The 21960-nt window shown below is 35.7% G+C and overlaps 1 protein-coding gene across 11 annotated transcripts in view; it reads left to right on the top strand.

Annotated features, from left to right (window-relative positions):
* The window catches only part of PRKN (parkin RBR E3 ubiquitin protein ligase), a 1409627-nt gene that overhangs the window by 410607 nt on the left and 977060 nt on the right, over positions 1–21960 (top strand). Inside the window, exon 2 of one of the 11 annotated variants that reach the window (XM_058435650.1) lies at positions 5431–5609. The exons of 9 other annotated variants lie outside the window; for them this stretch is intronic. In XM_058435650.1, the coding sequence (XP_058291633.1) occupies positions 5508–5609 (102 nt within the window). In that variant the 5' untranslated portion in view covers positions 5431–5507. Of the gene's footprint in view, positions 1–5430; positions 5610–20769; positions 20821–21960 lie in introns of those variants that run through there. One more of the 11 variants, XM_058435655.1, reaches the window with a different exon arrangement.

Genomic DNA, 21960 nt, shown 5'->3' with positions numbered 1-21960 from the left:
CTCAGTAGCTGGGATTGCAGGCACCCGCCACCACACCCAGCTAATTTTTTTATTTTTAGTAGATAGGAAGTTTCACCATGTTGGCCAGGCTTATCTCGAACTCCTGACTTCAAGTGATCCACCCACCTTGGCCTGCCAAAGTGCTGGGATTACAGGCGTGAGCCTCTCCGCCTGGCCTAAACAAGGTGATTTCTGATAGTGAGCACCTACTTCGGAGAAAAAAAATCTAAAATGTTAAGATAGGGATAGGAGACACTTCATGATATGCTGCACTCTAGATTTAGAGAGCTAAATGCATCCACTCAAGAGTTTTTAATGATCTTTAATAGTATCTACTAGAACTATTTCAAACTTGGTGAAGTGTATTTTTATCATGAATATGGCATTGTCTCAAAGATAAGAAACCAAAAATAAGTTCTTTTATGAACAGAGTAATGTAAATTTGTAACACTTAGAAGTTTATAGTCAGAAATGCTTTCATTAAACAATTTAATTATTATTTTATAAAGAAGGAATAGAAAAACCTTAAATCTGTAAATAAGGCTAAGATTCTCAAACAGTAAAATACGAAGATTGATTGAATTAAATTGTGGAAATATTTTGATAGCTTACAAGACTGGAAAGAATCATGCCAGGTAACTTTCAGTATGGCAAGTGATAAATAAAGATTTGGAAAAATATTCCAAACTGTTTGCTAAAATTCATAAACTAACTTTTGGAGCAATTTTTGGATTACAGACAAATTTCACTTACAGAAAAATTGCACAAAGATTTTTCCTATTTCTCCCCCAACACACACATACACTTTCCCCTGTTAATAACACATCTTGCATTTGTGTGTTACATTTGTTATAATTGGTGAAGCAATATTGATACGTTATTATTAACTAAAGTCCATAGCTTCCATTCAGCTTCATTCTTTGTGTTGTACATTCTGTGGGTTTTGGCAAATGCCTAAATGGCATGTATCCACCATTATAACATCATACAGAAGAGCACCACTGCCCTACACATACCCTGTACTCCACGTACTCATCCCTCCCTCCTTCCCCGGAACCCATGGCAATCACTGATCTTTCACTGCTTCTACACATAGTTTTGCTTTTTCCAAATATCTTTTAGTTAGAGCCAGAAAGTATATAGCCTTTACAGACAGACTTTCACTTAGCAATATGCGTTTAAATTTCCTTCCTATCTTTTTGTGACTCAATAATTCTTTTTATTGCTGCATAATATTCTGTTGTAAGGATAAACCAGAGTTTGTTCATTCACCTGCTGATGCATTAATGGACTTCTTGTTTCCAGGTATTGTCCAGATATAAATAAAGCGTGACTGCTGGATTGCATGGTAAATCTGCTTAGTTTTGTAAGAAACTGCCAAACTATCTTCCAAACCGGCTGTAACATTTTGCATTCCCACCAGCAATGAATGAGAGTTCTTTTTACTCTACATTCTCACTAGCATTGGCTGTTATCAGTGTTCTGAATTTTAGCCATCAACTAGGTGGGCAGTACTATGTAATTTTGTTTTATTTTTAAATTCCATAATGACATATGACAATGAGCATCTTTTAATATGCTTACTTGCCAGCTGTATTTATTTGTTTATTTGGTAAGATGTCTGCTTAGATCTTTTGACCATTTTAAAATGGGTCCCTTACTTACATGTTTCTGAGTTGCAAGACTTCTTTGTATATCTTGGATACTAGTCCTTTATCAGATACGTATTTTGTGAATATTTTCTCTCTGATTGTGACTTGGCTTTTCATTCTCTGGAGATTGTCTTTTGCAGAGCAGAAGTCTTTAATTTTAATGAAGCCCTGCCTATCAATTATTTCTTTCATGGATTGTGCCTTTGGTGTTACATCTAAAAAATCACCAGGAAACCCAAGATCATCTAGATGATCTCATTTGTTATCTTCTCCATGTTTTATAGTTTTGCATTTTATTTCGAAGTTCATGGTGCATTTTTAGTTGATTTTTGTTAAGGATGTAAGCTGTAATGATTTATTCTATTTTTTTTTTTTTTTGCATGTGGATGTCTGTTTGTTCCAGCATCATTTGTTGAAAAGATGATTATTTCTCCATTCTATTGCCTTTGCCTCTTTATCAAAGATCAGTTGACCGTGTTTGTGTGGATCTATTTCTGGGCTCTCCATTGATTTGTTTATTGTCTATCTTATCTATTTTTTTTTTTTTTTTACCAACAATCACACTTTATTTATTACTGTGTCATTTTAGTAAGCGTTAAAGTTGAGTGGTACCAGTGATATTTGTTCTTCTTCAGTGTTGTGTAGGCTATTTTGGGTCTTCTTCTCCATATAAGCTTTAGAATCAGTTTGTTGATATCCTCAAAATAACTTTATGTGATTTTAATATTGGAATTTAAACTTTATTTTGACTAAGCAAAAAAAATGTATGTTTTATATATTAGGTTATTTCTTAAATATTGTGGTCTACTATGGTGGTCTGTGGCCCATGTGACCACCTTACAGCAGTCATAGTGAAACACAGTCTCTTACCATGGTATAAACCATGGTATTATATTCATGAACACTGTAGTCATTTCTTGTCCTGAAAGAGGAAATGATGGCCCTGGAAGAAATGGGATGGGGGTTGTGGGGAGGCTATGAGAGCAGTAAGGGGCACAATTCAGGAACACAGAGTAGAAAGATTAGCATCTTTCAGTTAGAGAAGATTAAAGCTGCAAGAACATTTTCTGCTTTCTACATTACATAGTCAATTTATTGAACAGGTTAATCCTGCCAAGCCATAGTGACCAAGAGTAGATGATACTTAATTACAGAACTCTACATTTAAGGGAGAGAATAAAGGACGCGTGGTGGTGGTTTCGGCCTTGTCTCTGAATGTGGCAGGTGTAAAGTGCCCACAGTGCCCTCACATAGAATGTCTAAGATACCCCTGTATACTGAAGGACCAACAAGACTCCTGTGTAAGTACTGCCTGTATCAACCTATAGACGGATCTGCTGGGCAGTTATATGCAGAATCTTCATTTCTTCTGATGGGTTGATCTTTGCTCGTAATAATTTATATTCGAATATTTGTCAAATAGATCAATTAAGGTAAACCTAATTAATCCTTTACCTTGTAAACAAATTCTGCCTCACAAGAGATTTCCCAAGATAGACACTTTGTTCCTGACTTGGTTTCCTTTATGTCACTCAGGGTCCCTGAAATGAATGTTAGAATCCATCAAAATTGACTACGATTTTTAAAAAAATTTGGTTCAAAAGGAAATATCCAGTTTGTGCTGAGCAATTTCTTTTTTAATCTCCAACCCACTTTCCTGCTTATTTTTGCCTTTTATTCATGTGTATATACACACACACACACAAAATGAAAAACTAAATTGTAATATATATAGAGAGAGATGTTTTAAAATTTAAGTTCCAGTTCTCATATCTTGCGTTTTAAAAAGTCTCTTAATTAATGTGAGACGTTTTAGATGTCTAGCCGAGAACATAATTTCAAACACCTATAATTAAATTGTAAATAAAGTCTCAATTTCTCTGTTATCAATATAACATGAAACTATATATTCTCTAATTCTATGAAAACAGAAAAATATAATAAATATTTTTAAAGAGAAATTCAAACCTGTAGACTGTCTTATAAGGCTTTATATTTCTAATCTCCCACAGAGCCTGACATAGTTCCATTTAATGAGTATTTCTGTTGTTGATGTATATTCTTTTGTTTAAGTGAGAGTAACAATATTATTTTTTTAATTGACTGAGGAAAAGTAAATTGTGTTTGTGTTTAAAAAAATCTTTCATATGATATTTTAAGTCTCCAAATAAGTATAACTGCATAAATAAACTAGTAATTTATTCGCTTAATAAAGACAAATAATACAAAGAGTAAAACATCTGAGGATAGACTGTCCAAAGGAAAATTCCTCAGTATAACGAAGGAAGGAAGGAACTAAAACTATACATATTTATATCCGTTAAATTATGTAATAAATATATGCTTTATTGCTTCGTTGGAATATAATTGGCTATAGTAGAGATTTGCCATACACTTACTCTAGCTTATCCAGCTTGTTAATTAGAGGTAGAAATCCCATCTCATTTTTATGCATACCTCATATGATCCATATTTTTAAAGTATAGTTTAAAAAGTACATTTTGCGATTCTGGCCAAAAGAGAGACTATAATCTGTTATATTAGTCATTTAGAGTTAGAAGAAGGTCTGATCTCCCTACTGTTCATGATAAGTACAAATGATTTTAATATTGGTAATCAAGCGACTGCTTTGTGATGCAGTTTTATTCTCATCTTGTCTTCTTAAAAGTTGCCACTATCTGTCTCGTGAGCAATTGTGAGTAAACGGTCAGAGGATTTATGCTTTTGCCTTGCCATTTTAAATGCCGAGGTACGATAATAACCGCTCTCTTTGTTTTCTTTTACTGGTGAGTTTTTAAAAATCAAGGAACGGTGTGCATACCTTCCTCTTTGGTTGAGAATGGTCCAGAGAATGTCATAGGAATACATAACATTGAAGAGACAAAGTTTCATATGCTGCAGAATTAAATTCTAGACAAATACATCCATTTCATGTGAATGGATAAAGGAAACTGGTTTGGTTATATTCAGATAGTCAAGGAAACTTGTGGAACTTACAACAATAAAATAATAATACAACTACAATCATTATAAAAGCTATGGAGAATTGCATGCTTAAGTTGTAAGTGTACACTTTGTCCCTACTTCCGGCATATTTGCAAATTAAAAACTGTACATTCTTTGCTAGCCAGTATGTGCGAGGAAATACTGACACTATAGACGCATAAAATTGGTCAAGCCCCACACTGGATTTATAAGGAATTTCACAGATGAGGACACTACAACTTAAGTAATACATGCTCAAAATCATGTAGGCTGTGGGGTTTCAATATCAGTCTATCTAATTCTAATGTCTATGCTCTTTCTATTATATCATGCTACTTTCCAAAATTCCAGGAAATATGTACAAGGTAAACTACATAGTTGATGAATCCAAAAGTTAATTTTTGCAGATTGTGTGTTATTCATGTCTCTATATTTGTCTTACCTTTAATATTCTTCAAAAAATTAAGTAAACATATATGAATATGAATTTTTAAAATTTTATTCATATATGTATACTTAATTTCTAAAATTTAAAATTTTAGCATTTAGCATTTATTTTATGTATATAATATAGAATAGCTAAATAGCATTTAATATATGTGAAAGAATAGCTGCTGAAATGCTTAACACTCAATTTCATTTTTTTCTTTAGCAGTTCCAGTAATTTTTGTGCTGCGTATTCAAGAGAAAGATAAAAATTAGACTTGGTGATTGCATGTGTACTTTCTGCTAACCATCCATTCTTACCCTAGGTAGCTTAGAGTCAACTCTAATGTGACTTTCATTGTTTAAGGGGATGAAAATAAAATCAGAACTTGGAAAATATGGGAAGCTGACTAAATTAACCTGTCATACAATGAGTTTGACAGCATGGTGGCATTGGTCTGCTACCACCACTTAGTGAGAACTTCTAAAAACACTTGCAGTGGACATTGGTGTGTGAAAAACTTCTCATTCAACACACTACTAAAGGTAATCAAAATAAAATACAGTATTGAAAATTATAGAGAAAGTTCTATTTTTGTTTACTCATTAGGAAATAAAGAACCCACATTTTTGTTTTAAAGTAAGCATGCTGCATTCAGTCCCCATCTATTCATCCTATGTACTTAAAGTTTAAATTATGCCATTATAGGTGCCATTTAAATTTGGGGAAAAAATGGATACTTTTAAGATGTGAATCAAATCTAGAAAATGAAGTGTCTAGCTTTCTATTGCTAGAATTATAATACTCCCTCTGTCCTTTCTCGATGCTTCCATTACTAAGTAAGTATTAATTAGAGAAGAGCAATGGAAAAGAAAATAATTAGATGTGAGATGAAGATATCTTCTACAGGAATGTGACTATTAGATTTTAACCTGCTTCACTATTTATCTGTTAATCCATGCCCTTCAGGGTGATGCCATGCTCTTCCCCAAGTGATTGTTACTGAAAGTCTCTCTCCTCCCACCTTAGAGTTTTTCATAATCAAGATGGCCCCAGGATGCACAGTCACACGGACCTGACCAGATTTTTTGCCACGTAGATTATCTTTCCTAAAACAGTGCTTTGGATTAAGAGACGTTGAACTCAATAGTCTTCAGCAGTCTACAAAAGATAAATGGTTCAGAAAGTTTGACACACAGCCTTTTCTGTTGTATGCTTAAGTAAAGGCAGTCCTTCGGTTTGACTCACCTTGTTCATTGTGACAACTTTCCATAATCTGCCTTTTCTGCTTCATAGACTACCTGAAGCACAGTGATAAAAAGTAGTTCTGGTTCTCAGGGCCACCTGGTGGGATGACCTGGGTGCAGAGATTTTCCAGATATTGCCGACCATAGGAATTCACTGGGAGTGCTTCAGGGAGACCTATGGTGCTGCTGTTTGTGAAGTCCATGTCTCAAATCCTTTTGAACCCCACTGTCTATATTACTGAGCTCTGTGTCCCCTGCTGCAGTCTGTCTTTCATTTGTATCTGACCCAGTAGGGTATGTTAGAACAAGTAGCACTCTGGTGTCCGGAGGGGGTGGCTCAAAACCTTTCTGGTGTCTAGCTTTGACATTTAATGTTAAGTATGCTTATCTACTCAAAGGTGGGAGGAAAACTACCTTGTTTTTATACCACAGGAAAAAAACTCTAGCAAAAAAGTTATATATATTTTTATAAACACACACACATTGACACACACACACAAACACACAAAAACCTCAGGGTATATACATTTTGACTGGATTCTTTCATCCATTACAATCATTTTGAGATTCATCTATGTTATAGTGTATTTTACAAGTGCCTTCCTTTTTATTGCTGAGTATTATTTCATTGCATAAATATACTACGGTTTGTTTATCTGTTCTGACATTTGGGTTTAAATAGGTCTTGACGAATACATGTAAAGCTGGACATTTGTATAACAATTGTTTGTGTAGTCATGTGCTTTTTTTTGCCTCTTGTGCAAATACCTCCCTGAGAAATGGTCTGGTCCCAAAGAAAATGGCAATCTGTTCTCCAAAGCGGTTGGACCATTTTTCATTTAGACCAGAAACACAGTTGAATTCTAGTTGTTTTATATTCTTGACAACACTTAGTTTGGTCTACCTTTTAATTAAAAGGTATTCAATTTGACAGGCGTGTAGTAGTATCTCATTGTGGTCTTAATTTGCGTTTTCCTAATAGAAAGTAATGCTGGGCACCTTCTCAGGTACTTATTTGCCATCTATATATCTTCTTTGCTGCAGTGTCCATTCAAATCTTTTGCCCATTTTTTTATTGGGTTGTTTTCTTCATTTTCCACTTTTTATTGGGTTGTTTTATTTTTTATTTTTATTTTTGGAAACATGGTCTTGCTCTGTGTCCCAGGCTGGAGTACAGTGGCAGGATCATGGATCACTGCAGACTCAACCTCCTTAGGCTCAAGTGATCCTCCCATCTCAGCCTACTGAAGAGATGGGACTACAGGCACATGCCACCTTGCTTGGATTTTTTGTTTTTTTTAAATTTTTTATAGAGTCAGGGTCTCGCTCTGTTGCCCAGGCTGGTGGGTTGTTTTCTTACCACTGAGTTCTGCATGTGGTACATTACAGACGTAAGTCCTCTTTATCAGATATATAACTTGCAAATGCTTTATCCAAGTTTGTGACTTGTCTTTTCTATATATTAATAGTATGTTTCACAAGCAGAAAGTCTTAAATTTGACACATTTAATTTGTAAATTTGCTCTTTTTTTTTGTCATGCTTTGGGGAGCATAGCTAAAAAATGTTTTCTTAACCTAAGGTCATAAAGGAGTTATTTTGTTTTCTTCTAGAAGTTATATAGTTTTAGGTTTTAAATTGAAGACTATGATCAATTGTGTGTTAATTTTGTATACGATGTAAAGCAGAAATCAAAGTTCATTTTTTGCATATCAATCTCTAATTGCTACAGTGTGATATTTTGAAAAGACTATTCATTCTGCACTGAATAGCCTCTGCTCCTTTATCAAGATCAGTTGTCAACATGTTTGTATCTGTTTCTGGAGTCTTCTTTTCTATTGATCTATTTGTCTGTATTTGTACCAATAATGTACTCTTTTTTTATGGTAGGTTGATTAGTTTTAAAAATCTGGTAGTGTTCTCTAACTTTGTTTTAGATATTCCAGGTCATTTGTGTTACTCTATAAAATTTAGAATCACTTTGTCAGTTTCTAAAATAAATAAATAAAGCCTGTTGGGATTTTGATTAGGATTGCAATGAATCTATAGATGAATTTGGAGAGTATTGATATTTTGACAACACTGAGTCTTCTAACCCGTAACATAACATACTTCATTTACTGGAGGCTACTTTATTTCCTCTCAGTGGTGTTTTGTTTTGGGTTTTCAATGTCTCTTCTGTCTTTTTCTGTTGTTTGGTCACATGTTTTCCTGTTTTATATATTTTTTTAATGATGTGGTAAATGGTAGTGTTAACATTTTAATTTCCAACAGTTTGTTGCTAGTATGTAGAAATACAATTAATTTTGTATATTGAGCTTATTCTCTTTCAACTTGGCTAAACTCACTTAGTACTTCTGGTAGGAGTTCCCATAGGATTTTCACATAGAAACTGTGCCATCTTTGAAGGAAGACAGTTTTTCTTCTTCTTTCCCAGCCTCAATGTCTTTTGTTTATCTGGAGTTCTTTATTTTGAATTATTGCATTGACTAAAACCTCCAGTACAATGTTGAATAGAAGTGATGAGAGCAGATATCCTCAGTGTGTTCTTCCTTTTACGGGGAAAGCCTTCAGTCTTTTACTGTCATCTATAAAGTTAGCTGTAGGTTTTTCATAGATTCTCTTTATCAGGGCAAGGAAGTTTACATCTCTTCCTGTTTTGCATCACCTCTCATTATTGGAATATACTCTACTTGATCATAATGTACTTTTTAAAATACAGTGTTGAATTTCATTTGTGAAAATGTTAATTTTTTATCTGTTTATGAGGAATGTAATATTTTATCTGGTTTTGGTATCATGGCAGTGGTGGCTTCATTGAGTGAGTTGGGAAGTAGTCATTCATTTTTTGTTTGTTTATTTATTTGTTTGAGACAGAATTTCACTCTCTTGCTGAGGCTGGAGTGCAGTGGCGCGATCTCAGCTCACTGCAACCTCTGCTTCCTGGGTTCCAGCGATTCTCCTGCCTCTGCCCCCTCATGTAGCTGGGATTTCAGGCGCGTGCCAACACGCCTGGCTAATTTTTGTATTTCTGGTAGAGATGAGGTTTCACCATATTGGCCAGGCTAGTCTTGAACTCCTGATCTCAAGTGATCCACCCACCTCAGCCTTGCAAAGTGCTAGGATTATAGGCGTGAGCCGCCATGCCAGGCCAGTCATTCCTTTTTAATTTTCTGCAAAAGTTCGTGTAGATTCATATAATTTTTACCCTAAATATTTGCTAGAATTCACTATAAGGTTTTTACAAATTCAATCTCTTCAACAAATTCTATTCAGGTTATTATCTCTTTTTTATTGACTGACTGTGTCTTTCAAAGAATTTGTCCGTTTCATCCAAGTTGTCAAATTTACTGGTATAAAATTGTCCATAATCTGTCTTTATATTTTTAATATCTGTACAATCTGTAGTGTACAGATTTGCCTTTGCCATTGCCGATGTTATAATTTATGTCTTCTCTCTCTGCCTACAGGTTTATCTATTGTACTATCTCAACTACTTTGCTGTTGATTTTTAGAATTTCTGTCTCTCTTTCTCTCTCTTTCTTTTTTGCCTTTTACTTCAGTATTGGGTAAATTACAGTCTGTAGACCAAATTTAGCCCTGTTTTTGTAAGGCCTTGGATCTAAGAATGATTTTTACTCTTTTAAAGGGTTGTAAAAAGAAATAATAAGAATATGCAACAAAACCATAGGAGACTTACAAAGATGACAATATTTATTGTCTGACATTTTACAGAAAAAATTTGTCCATCCCTGTTTTATATAATTGATTTTGACTATGATTTACTTTCTTTGGATTTAATTTATTCTTCTTTATTTAGTTTTATATTATAGAAAATGTCATTGATTTGAGATCTTGGTATTTATTGCATTCCTGGTCAGTTTCTATTGACCACAATATCTGGATATCAGATATTGTGACTTATGCTTTGTGGATTATTAGATATTTTTTTTCTCTTCTACAAATATTTTTGGTCGTTGTTCTGGGACCGAGTTAAGTTACTTGGAAATAGTTTTATCCTTCCAGGTCACGTTGTTGGTTGTTAGGCAGAACTGGAATAAGGGTCAGTCTAGGGCTTACTATTGCCCACCAGAGGCCGGCCACGCTGTGTATTCTACTCAATGCCCTGTGAACCAGCAAGGTTTTCAGTCTCACTGGTGGGTATAAGAGGCACTGTTCCTTACCCTTGTGGGTCCCTGACACTGTTATCTCTAATCCTTTGCGGTAGATTCTTTTCAGTTTTCTCACTTGCATAAACTTGAGCAAGTCTTTGCAGATCTCTGACACTCTGTCTCTGACCACCTCTCACCAATATTTTGTCCTGTGAAATTTAGAGGCTATGGTCTCCCTCAACTCTGTTTTATCTCCTCACTTTAGCCTTAGGCCCTACCCTGGAAACGCTCTCAAGGCAGTAAGTTGGAGTAATGTTAAGACTCACCTTATTTGCTTCTGTCTCTTAGGGATTGTTAGTCTTCAATGCTTGATAGCCAGTATCTTCAACACCATTGTTTCAAGTAAAATAATTATCAAAAAAATATGAATGAGCTTGAAGCTCTGTTTAAAAGAAGAAATAGGTCATTTCAGCAATGTAATGGGAGATTTCTTAATCTATTTGTCTCAGTGAAATAAGAGGGTACCATAGAAAAAATTTAAGCAATAAAATTAACAAATGCTGTATAAAAATATATGTAATACATAAGTACTATATCTGACACAAATTTATAAATGTGATATTCATCACAAATAATACATTCTCTTTATTCAGACACATATAGTTAAATCATAAAGCAAGAATCATCAAAGCCAAAGATTAATTTCTTCTACCCAGCATTCTTTGAATACAATGGAATGAAGTTAGAAAACTTAACTAGGTCAACCCATATTGAAAATTAAGAAAACCTTCTAAATAACTAATGGGTCAAAGAAGAAATCATAAAGGAAATTAGACAGTATTATTAATGTAAGAAAAATACAAAATAAAAAAATTCTATATATTAAAAATTGATCCTTTTACATGTGTGGCTATAATGGCTCTTCAGGGAAAATTGGTGAGCTTTATTTTTTTTCATCAGAAAGGAACAGAGGCTGAAAATTAGTGAACTAAGCATCCAACATAAGATGTCAGAAAAAATACAACAGAAAGAACCTAAAGAAAATAGATAAATAAAATAATAAAAATAATTCCAGACATCAACAAAGAAAAAAATAAAATAAATATAATAAATATAATAGTTTGCTCTTTAAAAAGCAAAGAAAATAGATACACATCTCACAAGACTGATCAAGAAAAAAATACTAAAGACACAAATAATGTTAGGAATAAAAAAGTACACTAAACAAATATAAATCTGAAATTAAAATGTTGTTAAAGGATGATAAGACCAAAAATACTAGGAAAGCAAATTTAGAAATAGATAAATATACAGATATAGATATATATCTCACAACCCTCTAGGATTTATTTCAGATATACTTGTCTGGAGTAACATGAAATAGTCATATTATGTAAACATAAATAATCAATAATGTAAATCACCATATTGACAGATTAAAACAATTACATGATCTCAATAGATGCTGAAAAAGTATTTTAAAAAATTTCTCATGCAGTCATGGTTAAAAACTTATCAAACTGGAAATAGGGGAATTTTTTTTTTCTTGTTTTTGGGGGTAGGGGTATAGGGGCAAGGTCTCACTCTGTCACCCAGGCTAGAGTACAGTGGCACAATTGCAGCACACTGCAGCCTCGGCCTCCTGGGCTCCTGTGATCTTCCCACCATAGCCTCCCAAGTAGCTGGGACTACAGGCATGCACCATCACACCCGGCTAGCTTTTTTTTTTTTTTTTTTTTTTTTTTTTTTTTTTTGTAGAGACAGATTTTCACTATGTTGCCCAGGCTGGTCTCGAACTCCTGGGCAGAAGCAATTCATCCACGTTTGCCTCCCAAACTGCTGAGATTACAGGTGTGAGCCACTGAACCCAGCCAAATTTTCATTAATCTATTAGAAAAAGATCTATTTAAAAACTGTGGAAAATACGGCAAAAATGCTCAAAGGTTATTTTTAAGATGGGAAAAAACATGATTATATTCATTATGACCAGTCCAATAAAAGTAATATGGCTAGTAAAAGAACAAAAGTTGTTGTCTTTGTTTTATGTTATTACAACAGAATACCACAGCCTGGGTAATTTACAAAGAAAAGAGTTCATTTGGCTCATAGTTCTGAAGGCTGGAATGTCCTAGAGCATGGCAATGGTATCTGGTCAGGACCTTTCTGCTGTGTCATAACATGGCAGAGGGCAAGAGCATGCCAGCTAAGATCTCTTTTCTCTTCTTATAAAGCCACCAGTCTCATTATGAGGGCCCCACTCTGATGGCCTTATCTAATCTTAATTACCTCCCAAAGGCCCCACCTCCAAATACCATCAACATACGAATTTGGGGATTAAGTTTCCAACATATGAAATTTGAGGGACACATTCAAAACATAGCAAGTTTCAAGGTTGGAAAGTAAGAACCTATCATTATTCATAGCTGATGTGACTACAAAACTCAAAAGAATGTAACGATAAGTCATATAAATTCATAAGAGAATGTATAACTTTGCTGAATAAAATTCAGCATACTGAAATCAATTGCATTTCTAGATGTTAACAATAGGCAGAAGATGTGATTTTTCTAAGTTACCATTTAAAATTGTGTGCATCAAAAATATGTTGAACCTTGGAATAATCTAACAAAAGATTTTACGGCCTTTGTGAATAACCTGACAAAACTATTGCTAGAGGTTAAGTAAAACCTCAGTAAATGGAAAGATATTCCTTGAATTATGAACAATCAGTTCTTTTGTTAATCATTGCACAATGTATTCAGTCACCACAGTATGCAATCAGCAGGTTGACTCATTATCTTTACTTGAAAAGGATGCATACTTGTTGCTATTATCAGTTTGTTTCCCTGCACTCAAGAGTACATTATGGGTTTCTTAATTTATTTTGCTTCAAGCCTACCCTTGGGCAGCTTTCTGTGTGTAGCCAACATCTGCCCTGATTCTTAAAATGACCATTTTCAATGCTAGACAGAAAGTGCCATGATTTATCTATCTTTTCTCCGTAGTGAACAGGGAAAAGAACAGCTGATATGTGAGGAGCAATTGTGTTGTATTCAGAGTTATTCCAGGCTTGGTCTTCACCTCTGCACGTCTGGAATGGGAGGCCCTGGGGCCTGGGGATGAACTCAGGGAAGTAAGAGAACAGGGAAAGAGGTTTCTGAACAGCTCCCTTGGTTGTTTGTGGAGCTGCAGTTTTGTCCTAGGAAAATTCTTTACCTTTTGGTGCACACTTCGTTTCTTTATAGTGATTGTACAGGAGTGATTACCATGGAAGGATTTTGTTAAAGCACAGTGAAATCCTTACCTCTTCTCCCTATCATGTTTGAGCAACTGCTTCAACCCAAACCAAAACAAAGTCACTTGTTTCCTGCTTGTGTGTGAACTCACTGTATTCAGGTTCCCTGGGGCACATCCATTTTCAAACCTGCAGCCCAGAATGGAATGGAGCTTAGAGAGATAGAAAGCCAATGACAGGTACTATCTGTCAAGTCCACATATTCAGAGCCACTGTTCATAGTAGTGGGGCTGCTTCTAGGATAGGGCGAAATATATCTGAGCATCACGGTGGGCAGGGGGGCATCATAAAGATGCCATTTTTCTCTCAACCTTCAGAATGAACAAGGGCCAGGCCAGACCCAGCTGTGAGGGCAGTGATGGGGGTGAGCTTGGTTTGGCTCAGTTGCTCTAGTTTCCAGCACGTAACACCCCTTGGCGTCATTTCAGCTAATAACTAATAAGATATCATATGCTTTTATATGATTCATAGAATCACATCTGTTAAAAGTAAATTTACATTAGGAATTAAAATAATGCCTCCAAATCACCACAGTGTGATAGTTTGCTAAGTGAAAATTGACTTATAAAAGGAAGTTAAAACAGGGAATCTCTGATTGCAGAGTCTCTGTAGACGATTTGAGATTGCACATTGAAGACCATATGTTTCTATGCAAATGTGACATGTATCTAATATCGGGAGCATTTCCAGAAAAATGCTGTGCAATATGCTCTTCAAAAAAACCAAGTCTTACTTGGTATTAGACTAAGCCACGTTTATACACTGCAGTTTGTGGATTGTATGCACATGGGAATGGCACCTCAAAACAAACTTTCCTTTTAGACTGTTAACTCCATTTGTGAGCCGACAGCAGATGGCTGAACTGGCAGAGAAATTCTTTTCCGCGCAGCTCTGCCATCACTGTGGTAAAGGTGCCAGAGAGGGAGTGACCATAGACCATGTTTCTTAGGGTTTTCTAATATATTAAATAACTTTCCTTTTCTTCTATTGCTCATGGGTGAAATCTCTAGAAAAGTATTTCACAAGTAACATTTCTGTATATGTTGGTTTTAGCAGAAGCTTTCTCATCTTGCAATATTAGAAATCATGTAGGTTCCTAAAATTTTAACTGTTTAAATTTTGCATATCTTGTATTATTATTTTGCTTCTATAATCCTTGTCTTCTACACATGTGAGCATGCGTGCACACATACACATACACACACACACACACACACACACCCCTTCCATGAAAATGAATGTACAGAAACAACTTGTGCCTTATACTTACTAAATGCATATTCAGAAAGTTAAATGTTGTTTGATTCTATGTAAGTACACTTAAAAAAAACCCATCTAGTCTCAGATATCCAATATACTTCACCTGGTCCACCACTAGTGCCACCGTGTAGTCTACCATTATACTTCCTACTCTTTTTTTGTTACTGTTTCTGGGAAACCGGGATAGCAATGCAACTTGCTGTTCCTAGGGGAGGGTAAGAGCTATGGCTACTGCTGTAGTAGCAAACAACAACCACACGGGATGGCTAAGGCTTTATTCCACAGACCCACTCACGGCTTCTGCAAAGCCAGAAAGGGGTGGAGAATGTGAGGTGTGTCAACAACCTAGCCTTAATATAAAGGTATTATCATTTTAAAAATATTATCAAGTAATCCCTTGATCCCAAGGTTAACAGAGTCTTATACCTGTGTTATTTAAATTTCTCATTTATTGCATCTTTTTTCAAGTTGATTTCAGGAATAAAGCATACTAATCAGGAAAACAAAAGGTAATAAGCAGACATTTCTGCTGATGAGAAATATTTATTTAGCATTGCAGACGGTACGTAACAGGTTTTCCTATTGTTTTTCTAAAACAAACTCGACTTCTACTTGTCAACATTAAGCTCTTCCTAATGATTATTTACATCAAACCTTGGCTTTCATGGATACTTCTTTTAAAAGTGCCACAAGAGAGAAACCTAGGAATAAGATTTTATGAAAGGAACAACCTGGACTCTTTTTTCCTACCATCACGTTTTGTGTTTGCTTGGAAAATAAAACTAACACAAAGATTTCTGTAATAAATAGATAAGTATATCATGTTAGGGATTAGAAGCCAAAGGTAATCATTAATAATGTTTTTAAAAATCATCACCATGATTGGACTTGACAAGGAGGAAAATCAATCTAGTTTCTACGTCTGTGTCATGCGGCAAATGACAACACAAGAGCTTAGAGAAGCTGTGCCTTAAATCTGCCTTAGAGTCACTGAGGAGTAAGTAAATGATTCTTCCCTCCCTAGCACACTGCATGGTGCATAGTAGACACTTAATTATTTGTTGAGTCAATTAATCAATGAGTCAAAATCCCAGGTCCACCACTTACTTACTATGTAAACTTTGGCAAGTGACCTCACTTCTTAATGATTAGTCCTTTTCACCCTAAAATATTTATCATAATAGCACCTCATTAAGTGACTAAGAAGGTGATATGAGATAATATATGTAAACTACTTCCCATCGTGCCTGGTGCTAATTCACAGATCAATAGCTTATTCAGGGTCCTATTAAACACCAACATTGTTTTGTTTTATTTTGAAAGTGTAATCTGCACTTCTCACTTACTCGTGGAAAAACTATATTGCAATCATGTAGAGTGAAAGTTGAAGGGAAACGTTGGCCATAATCAGATGTGCTTAAATATATGACAGAAACTGAGTTCAGCATCACTTGCATGATTTGAGCTATTCTTGCCTCTACTTTTGCCACTTTCTACCAAATAGGTTAACACAGAACTAAAGAACAAGGCCAAGTTAGTTATTCACAAATAGGATTTAGCAATAATTCAAACTTAAATATGTATACCGATGTAAGAGCCATGCAAGAGTCACTATACCAATTAGTGAGGTTTCAAAAAAAAACTATTTCATTAAAAAACAAACCCTCTACAATGTTAATTTAATGAATACCTCGATTTAGAAGAACATTTGACTTTGAATGGCAGAAGTGACACTAAGAGATTTTTTTTTATACCTTAGCTTGTGGGATGCATGTACAGAACAGGCAGGTTTTTCACATAGGTATACACATGCCATGGTGGTTTCCTGCACCCATCAATCCATCATCTACATTAGGTATTTCTCCTAATGCTATCCACCCCCAGTCCCCCACATGCTGACAGGCCCCAGTGTGTGTTGGTCCCCTCCCTGTATCCATGTGTTCTCATTTTTCAACTCCCACTTATGAGTGGAAACATGCAGTGTTTGGTTTTCTGTGCCTGTGTTAGTTTGCTGAGAATGATGGTTTCCACCTTCATCCATGTCCCTGCAAAGGACATGAACTCATCCTTTTTTATGGCTGCATAGTATTCCATGGTGTATATGTGCCACATTTTCTTAATCCTGTTTATCATTGATGGGCATTTGGGTTGGTTCCAAGTCTTTGCTATTGTGAACAGTGCCACAATAAACATACGTGTGCATGTGTCTTTATAGTAGAATGATTTATAATCCTTTGGGTATATACCCAGTAATGGGATAGCTGGGTCAAATGGTGTTTCTAGTTCTAGATCCTTGAGGAATCGCCAAACTTTCCTCCACAATGGTTGAACTAATTTACACTCCCACCAATAGTGTAAAAGTGTTTCTATTTCTCCACATCCTCTCCAGCATCTGTTGTTTCCTGACTTTTTGATGATCCCATTCTAACTGGCGTGAGATGGTATCTCCTTGTGGTTTTGATTTGCATTTCTCTAATGACCAGTAATGATGAGCTTTTTTTCATATATTTGTTGGCCGCATAAATGTCTTGAGAAGTGTCTGTTCATATTCTTCGCCCACTTTTTGATGTTTTTTTCCCTTGTAAATTTAAGTTCTCTGTAGATTCTGAATATTAGCCCTTGTCAGATAGATAGATTGCAAAATTTTCTCCCATCCTGTAGGTTGCCTGTTGACTCTGAGGATAGTTTCTTTTGCTGAGCAAAGCTTTTTAGTTTAATTAGATCCCATTTGTCAAGTATGGCTTTTGTTGCCATTTCTTTTGGTGTTTTAGTCATGAAGTCTTTGCCCATGCTTATGTCATGAAAGGTATTGCCTAGGTTTTCTTCTGGGGTTTTTATGATTTTAGGTCTTAACGTTTAGGTCTTGAGTTAATTTTTGTATAAGGTGTAAGGAAGGGGTCCAGTTTCAGTTTTCTGCATATGGCTAGCCAGTTTTCCCAACGCCGTTTATTAAATAGGGAATCCTCTCTCCATTTCTTGTTTTTGTCAGGTTTGTCAAGGATCAGATTGTTGTAGATGTGTGGTGTTCTTTCTGAGTCCTCTGTTCTGTTCCATTGGTCTATATATCTGTTTTGGTACCAGTTCCATGCTGTTTTGACACCAGGAGATTTTTTACAAGTGATTTTGTACCACAGAACTAGGCAGTTAATTTTCTTTTTTTTTTTTTTTTGGAGTGAGAATTTTTTAAAACCTTTTATTTTATTCCAAATAAATTTAAGATCTGTTTTTTTTTTGTTTGTTTGTTTGTTTGTTTGTTTTCTTTTAGCAGTACTCTATTAGATATCTGCCAATTTTCTTCAGGGAAATTTCTAGACATTGGTATTCAGGAACAATTTCATTATGGTTTGACTATATATTTTTTATCCTCAAACCTTTAAGAAGTTAACTTTTTTTCATCCAATTTTCAGAACAATGAATTAAACTTTAGAATAAGGTTGGATAAATACTTATCAAGGCAGAATCCTATTCAAGTGTTATATCCAATTTACTTGAAATAGAGAAACTGAGTAATTGGAACAAAATGCATAGAATTAGAGAGCTTTTCTGATTTTCTTGGTCCTCAGGAAATGTCATAAAATTACAAAAATCAGAGACTACTTCTTTTAGGTTTCCCTATTAGCCTTATCATCTCCAGCTGTGGTTACAATTGTACATTTGTCTCTCCTGGAGATGGTAAGAACCTTGAAGTCAGGAGCAAATGCTCTTTCTCCTTCTGTCTCCCAGGTCACTGTCCCAGTAACTTTGATAACAGAGTTAGTTATCAAAGTTAAATCTCTACCTTCTATGCATGTTCCAAACTTATCTTAAAGTTAATTTTTAGATTTATCCTCTTAAAACTTTAAAGATATTTAAAGATGCATTTATAATATGTTATAATGAAATATTATATATTATGTAACATTAATAATGTATTTTATGGCAATATTTTGCTATTAGAGGTAGTTTGTTACTTGTAATACTCACATTTTCTTAAAATATTCTATAATCCCATTCCATTTAACATCACCCTCTTCAATGTACTTTTGTATTCATCTGTTTCATTTTTTCTGATTTTCTTTCCATTCCTATGTCTCTTTCATAAATGACTGCCAAGTGATTAGTTTTTGTTATTAGACCCATGTGTCCCCACAGCCCATATGGGGCCAAGGAGTAATGATGATGGATCGAGACCTGCTGATCGTGCAGCTGCCAGTGAGACTGAGAGGCTCCATGGGAAATGCTGCATATTTTCCATGTTGACCAGGAGCTGCGGAGCCACCAGCCCTCTCTCTGTGTTCTCAAATCCCTCACACTTTACTTACAACTGATTAAGTCTGAAAATAACTTGGATTATCTATTATGTGCTAATGTAGTGGCATTCATCACACATTTTTATAAGCAAGTGCATTCATCTAAAGAATGGGTCCAAATATGTTGAACTCTGAGGAAAGAGGAGGCATTGTCTAGTTACCTATTCTGTTAAAGGTGAAACATTTTAAATATTTATGCAAACATTAAAACAATTTCACATACCTTGTTTATGTGAGGATGGTGGAGGTGAGATAACTTTTCTTAACAGTTATTTTGGGTTGTGTTTTACAATAGAAATATTTGGTTATTTGAAATCCTCTTGCTTAATTAGGCAGATTCAAAATAAATGGTTCAACAGGTCGCGTCTATAATCTTGTGGCTAAAAGTGGTTATTTTCAAGTCAATATTTGGGGTTCCTTTTTAGAGATGAGAGTTTACTAATTCAATATTTTTAGTCACAAGATTCGTAAGAGTCATGTTTAAACAGTACAGTGTGCTTTAGAAATAGTCACTGAAATCACGAGTTGTTCTTCTAATTACAAACCTCTGACTGAGTCCTTAGCAGTCTCACCTCGACAGCCAGAGAATCCAGGGATATCCTTATCTGAGAGTAGATATGTTCTCCCCCAATGATGGAAACAATTCAGTGCCTTCACAATGGCCAGAGCACTGCTTCGCACACTTTTGGGTCTCTTGGACTTGCCAGTACCTTTGAAAGTGGCTGATTTGTTGAGCTCTCCTCTATGGTTAGGGATTTAGTATCCCTGAGATTAGGCCAACCACCTCAAGCCTTTTGTAGATGTAGTAAAGTCTAATGAACTTTATGGAAAGTATTCTGATGTGGAGATTCATTTGTCTTTGTGTTGCTGAGAATAAGTGTTGAGCTAGTTAGGCAAGCTGCAGCACCTGTGTCCTGTTCACATGCAATCTCAAATCATCAATCGAAATCGTGTGACAGACAGTCTTGATGAGATGGCAGGCATCAATCATTTTCAGATTTTTGACATCTACTTTTATTCCTTCCTTGTGCAGAGAATTAGCATTATGGTGTGAATCTCTGTCAGTTCAGTACTTGGCAGTTGGCCCCGTCATGTGCCGTAAGTGGGTGGCTTTAAGTTTTAAAATTGTAAAGTGTGGATGGATACAGTGCTCTCCATCATCCAGACATTCCCCTGAGGCTTCTAGAGAGAGGAGGTATCGTTGTAGCTGGAACATAGACTGAAATTGGCATTGAGAGTGTGACATCTTTCTAGCAGAAAGGAAAAAGAGGTGAAGACAGAGTAATATGAACATTTTATACTTGTATACATTTTATACTTGTATACATATTCTGCTGAGTTTTATGAAAACACCCGATTAGATAAAAGGAAAAATGACAAACGGGCTTCAGAAAGTGTTTTGGAAACCTCTCATACTCCTGGTGGCTACTCTGGTATTTCACAGATGGAGCCTGACCATTCCATTGTCCTTGCTGCCCTTGCTTGCCCGTAGAAGTTCCTGTTAGCATCAAGCATTCCAGTGTGAGATGGGCCGCACTGCTCAGAGAAAGCCAAGGTGTGTGACGGAATCACTGTAATTACTTGAATCTAGTTGCCCTTAAGTGAGACCAGTGCACCCCAGTTTACTCAGGACGTTTCTTGTTTTAGCACTTAAAGTCTCATGTCCCAGGGCCCCTCTCTTTGCTGGGAGAGTTGGCCACCCTTGCTTCACTTAGCATGGACTTACCAGTTGTGTAACCCTCCACCTCTGAAGGAATGGCAGCCCTGGCCTTGAACTGTGTAGAAGGGTGAGGAGAAGGAGGCATTATCAAAATCACCAGTGAATGATCAAATAAGAGAAATAAGAGCAGTTTGATGTAATTATTATTTACTATTTATTACATTCAAAAAGTTAACTTCTTTTAAAGGATTTAATCTCACTCTGAGTATGTTGTTGGCATAAACATATTGCTTTTTAAGAAAATGGTGGTGATTTAACAGAATGTATATTTGGAAAAAATAAACTCTGGTATTGTTACAGGCACACCCTCAGAGATACTACAGGTTAGATTCCAGAAGACCACAGTAAAACAAATATAGCAAGAAAGTGCAACCCATGAGTGTTTTGGTTTCCCACTGCATTTAAAAGTTGTTTACATTGTAATGTAGTCGATTAATTATGTGATAAGATTATGTCTCAAAACCAATCTACAGGTCAGGTGCAGTGTGGCTCACACCTGTAGTCCCAGCACTTTGAGAGGCCGAGGCAGGCAGATCACCTGAGGTCAGGAGTTCAAGACCAGCCTGCCTAACATAGCGAAACCCCATCTCTAATAAACCCCATAGCCTGCCAGTGATCGCGAAACCCCATCTCTACTAAAGATACAAAAATTAAAAAAGAAAAGGAAAAATAAAAAAATTAGCTGAACGTGGTGCCATGTACCTATAATCACAGGTACTTGGGAGGCTGAGGCAGGGAAATCGCTTGAACCCAGGAGGCAGAGGTTACAGTGAGCTGAGATCACGCCACTGCACTCCAGCCTGGGGGACAGAGCAACACTCTGTCTCAAAAACAAAAACAAAATCATCCATAAGAAACAACTCCTCATCCATTCAAGTAATGAGATTGCAGCAATTTGGTCACATCTTCAGGCTCCACTTCTAGTTCTCGTTCTCTTGTTATTTTTACCACATCTGCAGTGACTTCCTCCACTGA

The sequence above is a fragment of the Hylobates moloch genome, unplaced genomic scaffold, assembly GCF_009828535.3.
Source record: "Hylobates moloch isolate HMO894 unplaced genomic scaffold, HMol_V3 SCAFFOLD_2, whole genome shotgun sequence".
In the NCBI taxonomy this organism is placed as follows: Eukaryota; Metazoa; Chordata; class Mammalia; order Primates; family Hylobatidae; genus Hylobates; species Hylobates moloch.
This window is presented reverse-complemented; position numbering and strand designations above follow the sequence as displayed.